We start from the raw sequence: 12,265 nt of genomic DNA on the forward strand, positions 1-12,265 counted from the left end.
CCCATGGCTTGGTTTTCCCCCAGACGCACAGTGTGAATTGTGGATTTTGTATGCGCAGGCAGAGAGATGTGCCTTTCTAAATGACATCTAGTCAAGTCGCTTTGCTCCAGGTGGACACCAATCAGGTTCTAGAAACATCTCCAGGAGAATTAAAGCCAACAGGATGCACCCTGAGCACAATTTGGAGAGCCACAGCAAAGGGTCTCAATGCTTTTAGGAATGAGACATTTCAGTTTTTAGCAAATTTGCAAACCTTCTTGAAAACTTTATCATTATGGGTTATTGAGTGTAGGCTGATTAGCAAAAAACATAAAATCTTTCCATTAAAAAATCAAATCTACAGCACAATAAAGTGTGCATAAAGTGGAGGGGTCTTAATACTTTTTGAATCCTCGACACGAGAGACCCAAACTTCTTCACCATGTCCCATAAAAAAGGTCCAGTGTCAGCTCCAGTGGCATACAAAGCTGATGCCAGTTATTCAGTGTCCCTTCTTGATCCCATGTGCCACTGAAGAGGTCTGGTGTAGTATGTGTGGCTCAGACAAGACCCCCATCTCTCTCTCACTCTCTGGGCCCCTATGGCACATATGGAAAATGGAAGTCATCCAGTCCTCACGCGTGTGTCCCATCTGGCTGTAAAGTGGCATCCAGTCCTTTCTGAAAACCTTCTCTTCCGTGTTCCCAGCAGCACCACGGGGATGTCCAGGTGTCTTCCCGTTGGGTAACGTGCCACATCTGGTCAGTGTGAATCTCAGCCATTTCTCCCCCAAGTCACCAAGTGAGACTTTGGCCCACTAGAACATTCCTCTTTTTGATGGTTCAGGTGACATGTGTTCTCAGTAGGAGTTTCTGTCTTTTCCTCGCTCACCACTGTGGTAACTCGGCCCCCATAAGAAAGCCCAGCTGTCTCCTTTACTGAAGAAGTGGTCTTTGGAGATAAAAACAGACATCCAATTCTTTTCTAAATGCAACCTCCCCCAAAAACAAAAGCAACTCGCTTGAGTAAGACCCCAAGTATCCTGTGTGGCCCATCTAGTTAGTGAGACAATCCGCCCTTCCCACCCAGCTCTCACAAGGATGTCTAAACCTGTCCTACCCATATCCCCTGTGTCACGCTTCATCAATAGGATTTGTTGCCATCTCTGCCATCTCTCACGTGGAACAGCTGGACTACAAGAAGCCTCCATACTGCACCACCATCTACTACGGCACATGTGGTCATTAAGAATGTCAGCCCTGTCCACCATTAAACCCTTGGACCTCTCCACCCCATCTCATGCGCCAAATGTAGTCCATAGGAAAGGCCATCTTTATGCCTCACAGCCCCTGAGGCCCGAGTGGCCAATGACAGATTCCCAGCCCCACTGCATGTCCTGCATGCCATATGTGGTCCAAAACAAACATGCACCTCTGTCCCCGTGTCACATGTTTCAACATCTCTTGGTTATGACACTCGGGTTACTCCGCCATGTCTGACATGGCACATGTGGACCATAAGACACCATCTACTACTTTGGCTTATAACCCCATCCCGCTTGTCCCTGGTACCGCACTCATAAGAGACCCTCAGACATCTAAACATATACCATATGGCATGACTGGCTCCACAGAGACCCCCATTCTTCTCCCACAGTCACAGGTGTCCTGTTGACAGCACCTTACCAGCTGAACACACGCAGCCCGGAGAACTCAGGCATGAAGTCTCCAAGCATCTGTTACAAGACTCACATCAGCATCTGCTTGTGTCCGCGCCGCTGTGCCAAGTCAGGCAGTCATACTGTACCACCTCAGCATCAGAGTGGCTAAAAGGACAAAGAAGATTCAGGGAAAACTGTACCCCTTCCTAAAGATGGCACCTGCCTCCATGCCCTCTTGCCCCGATGGCATCTGTCAGTCCTCTCTGACACAGAGCAGCTGGGATTCAAAAGGGAAAGAGGAGATGAGCAGTAGGACTATGGAATCACGGCCATGTCGCTTTCCTGGTGCCTCACCAAATAACAGTGCGCCACTCGCTCGACAGCCGAGCCCTGGAGGTAATGCCATGTGCGCTACAGCAACACTAAGAGCATTAGGGCTGGGAGACGCACAGTTATAAATAACCCGATTCCCAGAAGGATGGCAGCTGTTTTTGGCTGCAGAAGTCCCATTTTTAAAGATGTGCTGCAAGCAAGCGTGTGCATGAACGTGCAAGTGTGTGTGTGTGATGTATGTATATACGTGAGTGCACACAGTAAATGCGGATGTGCAGGGTGGCACGCATTTGTGTGTATTCTTTGTGTGTATGTGACATGCACTTGGATTTTGTGTACACGTGTATGATGGGCGGGTGACACAAACATGTACTCAGCATTCATTCACTTAGCCAAACATCCATCTATTTAATTGTTAGAGCTGCTAAATCAAATTCATGGTCATGAGTGACTAGAGCTAATGTGGCATCACAGAAAACAGAGAAACAACCAACCCTGGATGGAATGCTTCTTCATCATGGGGTACACTCACACTCACACTCGCACTCACACTCGCACTCACTCTCACACTCACTCTCACACTCGCACCCACACTTGCACTTACACTTACACTCACTCTCACACTTGCCCTCACACTCACACTCGCACTCACACTTGTTGTCACACTCACTCTCACACTTGCACCCACACTTGCACTTACACTCGCATTCACACTTGCCGTCACACTCACTCTCACACTTGTACCCACACTTGCACTTACACTCGCATTCACACTCACACACTTGCCATCACACTCACACTTACTCTCACTCTCACACTTGCCCTCACACTCACACTCGCACTCACACTTGCTATCACACTCACTCTCACAGTTGCACCCTCATATGCACTTACACTCGCATTCACACTCACATTTGCCGTCACACTCACACTTGCTCTCACACTCACACTCACTCTCACACTTGCACCCACACTTGCACTTTCACTCGTATTCACACTCACACTTTCCGTCACACTCACTCTCACACTTGCCCTCACACTCACACTCACACTCACACTTGTACTCACTCACACTTGCTGTCACACTCACTCTCACACTTGCACCCACACTTGCACTTACACTCGCATTCACACTCACACTTGCCATCACACTCACTCTCACACTTGTACCCACACTTGCACTTACACTCGCATTCACACTCTCACACTTGCCCTCATACTCGCACTCACACTTGCACTTACACTTGCACTCACTCATACTTGCTGTCACACTCACTCTCACAGTTGCACCCTCATATGCACTTACACTCGCATTCACACTCACATTTGCCGTCACACTCACACTTGCTCTCACACTCACACTCACTCTCACACTTGCACCCACACTTGCACTTTCACTCGTATTCACACTCACACTTGCCGTCACACTCACTCTCACACTTGCCCTCACATTCACACTCGCACTCACACTTGTACTCACTCACACTTGCTGTCACACTCACTCTCACACTTGCACCCACACTTGCACTTACACTCGCATTCACACTCACACACTTGCCATCACACTCACACTTACTCTCACTCTCACACTTGCCCTCATACTCGCACTCACACTTGCACTTACACTTGCACTCACTCATACAGTGGTGTGAAAAACTATTTGCCCCCTTCCTGATTTCTTATTCTTTTGCATGTTTGTCACACAAAATGTTTCTGATCATCAAACACATTTAAACATTAGTCAAATATAACACAAGTAAACACAAAATGCAGTTTGTAAATGGTGGTTTTTATTATTTAGGGAGAAAAAAAAATCCAAACCTACATGGCCCTGTGTGAAAAAGTAATTGCCCCCTGAACCTAATAACTGGTTGGGCCACCCTTAGCAGCAATAACTGCAATCAAGCGTTTGCGATAACTTGCAATGAGTCTTTTACAGCGCTCTGGAGGAATTTTGGCCCACTCATCTTTGCAAAATTGTTGTAATTCAGCTTTATTTGAGGGTTTTCTAGCATGAACCGCCTTTTTAAGGTCATGCCATAGCATCTCAATTGGATTCAGGTCAGGACTTTGACTAGGCCACTCCAAAGTCTTCATTTTGTTTTTCTTCAGCCATTCAGAGGTGGATTTGCTGGTGTGTTTTGGGTCATTGTCCTGTTGCAGCACCCAAGATCACTTCAGCTTGAGTTGACGAACAGATGGCCGGACATTCTCCTTCAGGATTTTTTGGTAGACAGTAGAATTCATGGTTCCATCTATCACAGCAAGCCTTCCAGGTCCTGAAGCAGCAAAACAACCCCAGACCATCACACTACCACCACCATATTTTACTGTTGGTATGATGTTCTTTTTCTGAAATGCTGTGTTCCTTTTACGCCAGATGTAACAGGACATTTGCCTTCCAAAAAGTTCAACTTTTGTCTCATCAGTCCACAAGGTATTTTCCCAAAAGTCTTGGCAATCATTGAGATGTTTCTTAGCAAAATTGAGACGAGCCCTAATGTTGTTTTTGCTTAACAGTGGTTTGCGTCTTGGAAATCTGCCATGCAGGCCGTTTTTGCCCAGTCTCTTTCTTATGGTGGAGTCGTGAACACTGACCTTAATTGAGGCAAGTGAGGCCTGCAGTTCTTTAGACGTTGTCCTGGGGTCTTTTGTGACCTCTCGGATGAGTTGTCTCTGCGCTCTTGGGGTAATTTTGGTCGGCCGGCCACTCCTGGGAAGGTTCACCACTGTTCCATGTTTTTGCCATTTGTGGATAATAGCTCTCACTGTGGTTCGCTGGAGTCCCAAAGCTTTAGAAATGGCTTTATAACCTTTACCAGACTGATAGATCTCAATTACTTCTGTTCTCATTTGTTCCTGAATTTCTTTGGATCTTGGCATGATGTCTAGCTTTTGAGGTGCTTTTGGTCTACTTCTCTATGTCAGGCAGCTCCTATTTAAGTGATTTCTTGATTGAAACAGGTGTGGCAGTAATCAGGCCTGGGGGTGGCTACGGAAATTGAACTCAGGTGTGATACACCACAGTTAGGTTATTTTTTAACAAGGGGGCAATTACTTTTTCACACAGGGCCATGTAGGTTTGGATTTTTTTTCTCCCTAAATAATAAAAACCACCATTTAAAAACTGCATTTTGTGTTTACTTGTGTTATATTTGACTAATGGTTAAATGTGTTTGATGATCAGAAACATTTTGTGTGACAAACATGCAAAAGAATAAGAAATCAGGAAGGGGGCAAATAGTTTTTCACACCACTGTACTTGCTGTCACACTCACTCTCACAGTTGCACCCTCATATGCACTTACACTCGCATTCACACTCACATTTGCCGTCACACTCACACTTGCTCTCACACTCACACTCACTCTCACACTTGCACCCACACTTGCACTTTCACTCGTATTCACACTCACACTTGCCGTCACACTCACTCTCACACTTGCCCTCACATTCACACTCGCACTCACACTTGTACTCACTCACACTTGCTGTCACACTCACTCTCACACTTGCACCCACACTTTCACTTACACTCGCATTCACACTCACACACTTGCCATCACACTCACACTTACTCTCACTCTCACACTTGCCCTCATACTCGCACTCACACTTGCACTTACACTTGCACTCACTCATACTTGCTGTCACACTCACTCTCACAGTTGCACCCTCATATGCACTTACACTCGCATTCACACTCACATTTGCCGTCACACTCACACTTGCTCTCACACTCACACTTATTCTCACACTTGCACTCTCACACTCACACTCGCACTCACACTCACACTCGTACTCACACTTGCACTCACTCACACTTGCTGTCATACTCGCTCTCACACTTGCACCCACTCTTGCACTTACACTTGCAATCACACTCACACTCACACTCACTCTCACACTTGCCATCACACTCACACTCACACTCATACTCGCACTCACACTCTCACTCACACTTGCACTCACTCACACTTGCTGTCACACTCACTCTCACACTTGCACCCACACTTGTACTTACACCCGCACTCACTTGCACTCACTCTCACACTCACACCCACACTTGCACTTACTCTCACACTCGCACTTACACTCACACTCACACCCACACTCACACTTACACTCACACCCACACTCACTGTCATTTAACCTAACAGCATATCTTTGAGATGTGTATGGAAGGCTGGAGATCCCCGAGGAAAAGCCATGCAGACACAGAGAGAGCTTACATATATCCCGATAAAACAGGGGGTCTCCCAAAGAGTCAGGGTTCTAGAGGATGCCCTGTTTCATTGAATTGTTCAAAGCACAAAAGAAAAGCACTTTCATTCAGAAAAGAAACAACCCGCTACAGCAGCCAATGTACAAACAGGCTTTCAGGTATGGCGCTCCATCCCTCTAAGGTGCTGGTCCAAGACTGAGCTCTGACTTCAGGCTCGTGGCCTGATGTGACGTCATGCGTCATCCAGGGACTTCGACCTCCATTCTAGGAATGGTAATGGGACCTGTATCAGTGACGGGGCAACACCTTTAGTTTTTGGTGAAGCCCTTGCTCACGTGTCTGACAATACATAGCAGTGAATTTGGGCACACATACGTGTGTTCTGTATTCTTGGGCATGTACAGGTGTACCCACAAGTGCCTGCAGGTTGTGCTTATGCTATTAGTATGACTACAATATGAATTCAAGTTTGTGTGAGCACACAGAACGTGTGTGTAGGGCAGTGGGTATTTGTGTGCATTTTTATGTCTGTTCACATATGTCTGTTGTAATACAAGAAAAGGACAAACGGGCAAAAGTAAAGTGCTGGTGAACAGCTGGTACCCCTTTTAACGTGGGCAACTTATATGAAAATATAAAGTCCAGGCTTTTCATTCTGGGTTTCTTGGAGCTCAATGCTCTTTGGAATCAGATTCATGAATGGACGTCAATTTCCGGTGATTCTGTTCTTTAAATAGCCCAAGGGTGAAAGAAGCAGGACCTCTGGGGCAAAACTGGAAGTGACGACAGTGGACTCCGTCATCCGGGCTGCAGGTGTAAGAGAAGAAGCTGTTAGTGACCACACTTCCTTGGGCGCCAGTCTGGGAATTACTAACTTTGAACTGTTGCTTGTGTGACACTATATGTACTGTACTTGAGAATATGCACGTGTATGTGGCTTCATATCATCTGTACATGTGTGTGTGTGTGTGTATGTGTGTGTGTGTGTGTGTGTGTATGTGTGTGTGTGCAGGCTCACTGTGAATGAATGTGCACAAGTACATACAGTATGTGAGACTAGATACGTTTGTGCATGTGTGTGAGTCTATATGTGAGAATATGGATTTAGGTGGGCCTGCTTATCATATGGCAACGTGAACAAGTGTGTCCAGGTGCTGTGCAAATGTGTGTACACAAGAACATATCTGGGAGTATATACTACATACTGTACATACGTGTAAGCGAATATGTGAAAAAATACATGTATGTGTAGCTGCTTACCATATGAAGACATGTGTATGTGTGTGGATAGGTACGTGGACAGGCCCCCAGCATATGTGTGAGTACATGTGTCTGTATGTACAGCATGTGTGTGTGTGTGTGGTGTTTAACTACAGTATGTGTGTGTGTGTGTCTGTATGTACAGCATGTGTGTGTGTGTGGTGTTTAACTACAGTATGTGTGTGTGTGTGTCTGTATGTACAGCATGTGTGTGTGTGTGTAAGTACAGTATGTGTGTGTGCGTGTGTGTACAACATGTGTGTGTGTGTGTGTGTGTGTGGTGTGTAAGTACAGTATGTGTGTGTGTGTGTCTGTATGTACAGCATGTGTGTGTGTGTGGTGTTTAACTACAGTATGTGTGTGTGTGTGTCTGTATGTACAGCATGTGTGTGTGTGTGGTGTTTAACTACAGTATGTGTGTGTGTGTGTCTGTATGTACAGCATGTGTGTGTGTGTGGTGTTTAACTACAGTATGTGTGTGTGTGTGTCTGTATGTACAGCATGTGTGTGTGTGTGTGTAAGTACAGTATGTGTGTGTGCGTGTGTGTACAACATGTGTGTGTGTGTGTGTGTGTGGTGTGTAAGTACAGTATGTGTGTGTCTGTGTGTACAACATGTGTGTGTGTGTATGTGTGTGTGTGTGGTGTGTAAGTACAGTATGTGTGTGTGCGTGTGTGTGTACAACATGTGTGTGTGTGTGTGGTGTGTAAGTACAGTATGTGTGTGTCTGTATGTACAGCATGTGTGTGTGTGTGTAAGTACAGTATGTGTGTGTGCATGTCTGTCTGTATGTACAGCATGTGTGTGTGTGTGTGTGTGTGGTGTGTAAGTACAGTATGTGTGTGTGTCTGTATGTACAGTATGTGTGTGTGTGTGTAAGTACAGTATGTGTGTGTGCGTGTGTGTACAACATGTGTGTGTGTGTGTGGTGTGTAAGTACAGTATGTGTGTGTCTGTATGTACAGCATGTGTGTGTGTGTGTGTAAGTACAGTATGTGTGTGTGCATGTCTGTCTGTATGTACAGCATGTGTGTGTGTGTGTGTGTGTGGTGTGTAAGTACAGTATGTGTGTGTGTCTGTATGTACAGTATGTGTGTGTGTGTGTAAGTACAGTATGTGTGTGTGCGTGTGTGTACAACATGTGTGTGTGTGTGTGGTGTGTAAGTACAGTATGTGTGTGTCTGTATGTACAGCATGTGTGTGTGTGTGTGTAAGTACAGTATGTGTGTGTGCATGTCTGTCTGTATGTACAGCATGTGTGTGTGTGTGTGTGTGTGGTGTGTAAGTACAGTATGTGTGTGTGTCTGTATGTACAGTATGTGTGTGTGTGTGTAAGTACAGTATGTGTGTGTGCGTGTGTGTACAACATGCGTGTGTGTGTGTGAGTACAGTATGTGTGTGTCTGTGTGTACAACATGTGTGTGTGTGTGTGTGTGTGTGTGTGTGTGTGGTGTTTAAGTACAGTATGTGTGTGTGTGTCTGTATGTACAGCATGTGTGTGTGTGTAAGTACAGTATGTGTGTGTGCGTGTGTGTACAACATGTGTGTGTGTGTGGTGTGTAAGTACAGTATGTGTGTGCGTGTCTGTATGTACAGCGTGTGTGTGTGTGTGTGTGTGTGTGTGTGTGCGTGCGTGGGTGTGTGTGTGATTTTTCTTTCTCTCCCTTTGGTCCCACAGACTGGATGCTTCCAGCAGTCATTGCTTGGCAGCTGCAGTAGAAGGCGTTGGCACCCATCCAGACAGCAAGGTCTGGCACTCTGCCCAGAGTCTTCTCCTGTGTAAATGGCCCTTCGCTGAATGGCACAGCTCTGGTGAGCGCGGTCTCGGGATGATTAGTACATCAGTCACTCTCGGTTATATTTGCAATTGAATATTTACTGAGTAGACTAATGTTCCACTAGCAGGGTAGAGCTGATAAAGCTGGCATTCACAGTGGCATGAAAGCAAAAGGGCAGAGAAGGAGGCAGCGGCAGGAGACCTTGTCCTCTCAAATAACCGCAACAGACGGTGCCACTGGGACATTTGTTCTAAATTGCTGGCACTTTTGCCCCCATTACCACCCGTTCACTTTCTGGACTAAAAGAGCCTTTTGGGCAGGGAGGAGGAAGAGTGATGTCAGGGTGTGATGGTCAGGCTGAAGGGTGCCCTGTGTCACATATGCATTTTGGGCAGGAGGACTCCACTCTCTTCTCTTCTCTTCTCTTCTCTTCTCTTCTCTTCTCTTCTCTTCTCTTCTCTTCTCTACTGATTATGACTTCTTTTCCTCTTGCAGGCGGAGATTGTAAAGCGGCTGAGTGCCATCTGTGCCCAGATCATCCCGTTCCTGTCTCAGGAGGTGAGAGCATTCTGTGTGCCTGAGGCCGAGTGACTCTGAGCCAACTGCAGACCCTCCACTGCACACTCACACCTACTCCAAATACAAAACACGTTTGGGCCTCACGTGCACATACACCCCCCCCCACTCAGACCTCCTCCTCAGACACACACACACACACACACACACACACACACACTCACTCACTCCACTCAAACTCATCAATTGCACTTCTCTTCTGAGGCACTCCACATGCACTGCAAGGTCACTGTGAGTATCTCACTGCATTTCATTCACACTCCTTAAAGACACAACGCCCTCATGCCTCACTCCCCTTTGCTCTAAGTTCACTCCCAGCATCCCACTCTACTCCCACCTCACCCAACTTCCATTCACTCCAACACAACCCAGTCAGACTGAACTCTGAGAACACTCCTTTCACACTCCAAGGGTCTCACTCTCCTACAGCCGCACTCCCACAAACCTTCCTTCCCTCACACATCCCATACTAGGCCCACTCACACTTCACTTCAGAAGCAGGTGCACTTCCACCCATTCGGTTCAAGTCACACCATTTCCCCCCAACTCACATTTCACACCTGACACTGACAAGCTCTGATCCCACTCCAAAATCACACCACCTGCACTCTGCTTGTTCCACTCAGCACATATTCACGCCACTCTCGGTTGATTTCATGAGCACGTATTCCACCGCCACTCACATGACACAACTCATTCTGCTCGATCATCACACGTAGAGCACACAAAAACTTCGATCTCACCCCAAACAAGCTCCATGTATACACTCGAAACATCTCACTCTAGTCACACTACACGTTCAAACCAAACACCCTGCAACACCCCTATTCCACATTGAGATTTCACTTTAAACCAACTCCACTTATCTCTATATATATATACTCTATATATATATATATATATATAAATATATAAAATCCTACGTCTGTCTGTCTGTCTGCTTTTCATGAGAGAACTACTTAACAGATTTAGATCGGGTTTTCTTCTAGAATTTGCTTGAACTTTCCAGTTGATTTTGCGACTTCTCTCATCTCGCTAAGAACCATAGCTCGCTTGCGGTACCGATTTATTTGCCCGAATCTGAGAGATACGCAGAGGGGCGAGACCCTCCTCACTCACGCACCAGCCTCAGGGTGTAACCTTAACTCTGCTTAGCTAGCGAACGAGAGAACTACTTAATGGATTTAGATGGCGTTTTCTTCTAGAATTTGCTTGAACTTTCTAGTTGATTTTGCGACTTCTCTCATTGTACCAAGAATCATAGTTTGCTTGCAGGAGTAATATATTCATGCTAATCCGAGAGAGAGGCTGCGAGCCGAGGAGCGGGGCCCTCCTCGTTGTCCTGTTTCACTTCTATGTGGATGGAGCTGCGGGGGACGGCTAGTACTCCATAGACCTGCATGATGTTTCACTCCAGTAACATAACACACTCCAGCTGTACATCTGCTCCACAAACACACTCACACATATCAGTAACATCTCACACACTCCACACCTACTGTACTCTAACCAGCCGGCGCCGTCATGTTACTCCATCAACACACTGCGCTCCAATCCCGCACCTCACTACACCAACTCTCACACTTCCGTCACTCACCCCAAAGTCACTCATAGCTCAGCCTGCCCTCTCCTTGCCCCACATTGCTCTCCAGGTCCCTCCATTTGCTCAATGCAGTGCAGTGACAGCCCACATCCACTCCACACTCCCACACTTCTCATTCACATCACGCTTCCTCTCCGCACGACCCTGAGTGTTGTACTGCCGGGCAGGCTGTGGCTGTGCTTTCTATGAGTGCGAGTCGGCCATCGATTGAACGATTGTTTTATTTTGTTTTGTTTTATTCCATTTGCTTCATTTTTTGCAGCACCAGCAGCAGGTTGTCCAGGCAGTGGAGAGAGCCAAGCAGGTGACGATGGCGGAGCTGAACGCCATTATTGGGGTGAGAGTCAGCGTCCATCTGATGTTGAGCCGCGGTCCATTTAGCCCCCTGTTTTGTTGGGTTTAGACTGTCAGGGGGTTCAAATTCTCCTCAAATATTGACCTCCCTGTTTGCTACTGAGGATCTGCCATTGTGAGTTGGAGCTCCAGATGTTGTGATCTGGTATTTCATTTCTTGTACCAGTCATAAAGACCCTTTTTGACCTTTATGCATCCATTTTAGGGTTTTTCTATACAGAGAATTAATTTGACAACAGAAATCCGTTGAGAAAAGTTACAAGTTTTTGATTCTTCTCCCACAACGCCATTTTTGGTTTTGGTTTCCATAACAATCATTCCCACAAGGAGTCCATTGCGTGTGACTTCACCGGAGCCACCGCTTTAAGGTTGGCACACGCGTGTCTTTAGCGTCTGAGATTAGGTGGTTGACAGTATTGGTGTGCCATTCTCTTTCTTGTTCTTCTTTGACATTCACTCCTACTTTTGTTTTCACGACCTTTGATTTTTTTGACTGA

At 46.4% G+C, this 12,265-nt stretch overlaps 1 protein-coding gene across 6 annotated transcripts in view; it reads left to right on the plus strand.

Annotated features, from left to right (window-relative positions):
- The window catches only part of tle2b (TLE family member 2, transcriptional corepressor b), a 186,847-nt gene that overhangs the window by 118,873 nt on the left and 55,709 nt on the right, over window positions 1-12,265 (plus strand). For all 6 annotated transcript variants that reach the window (XM_051935265.1, XM_051935266.1, XM_051935268.1 and 3 more), the window contains exons 5-6: window positions 9,731-9,793; window positions 11,677-11,751. In XM_051935265.1, coding sequence (XP_051791225.1) covers window positions 9,731-9,793; window positions 11,677-11,751 — 138 coding nt within the window. The remainder of the gene's footprint in view (window positions 1-9,730; window positions 9,794-11,676; window positions 11,752-12,265) is intronic.

This window comes from Erpetoichthys calabaricus, chromosome 12 (genome assembly GCF_900747795.2).
Source record: "Erpetoichthys calabaricus chromosome 12, fErpCal1.3, whole genome shotgun sequence".
NCBI classification, from domain to species: Eukaryota; Metazoa; Chordata; class Cladistia; order Polypteriformes; family Polypteridae; genus Erpetoichthys; species Erpetoichthys calabaricus.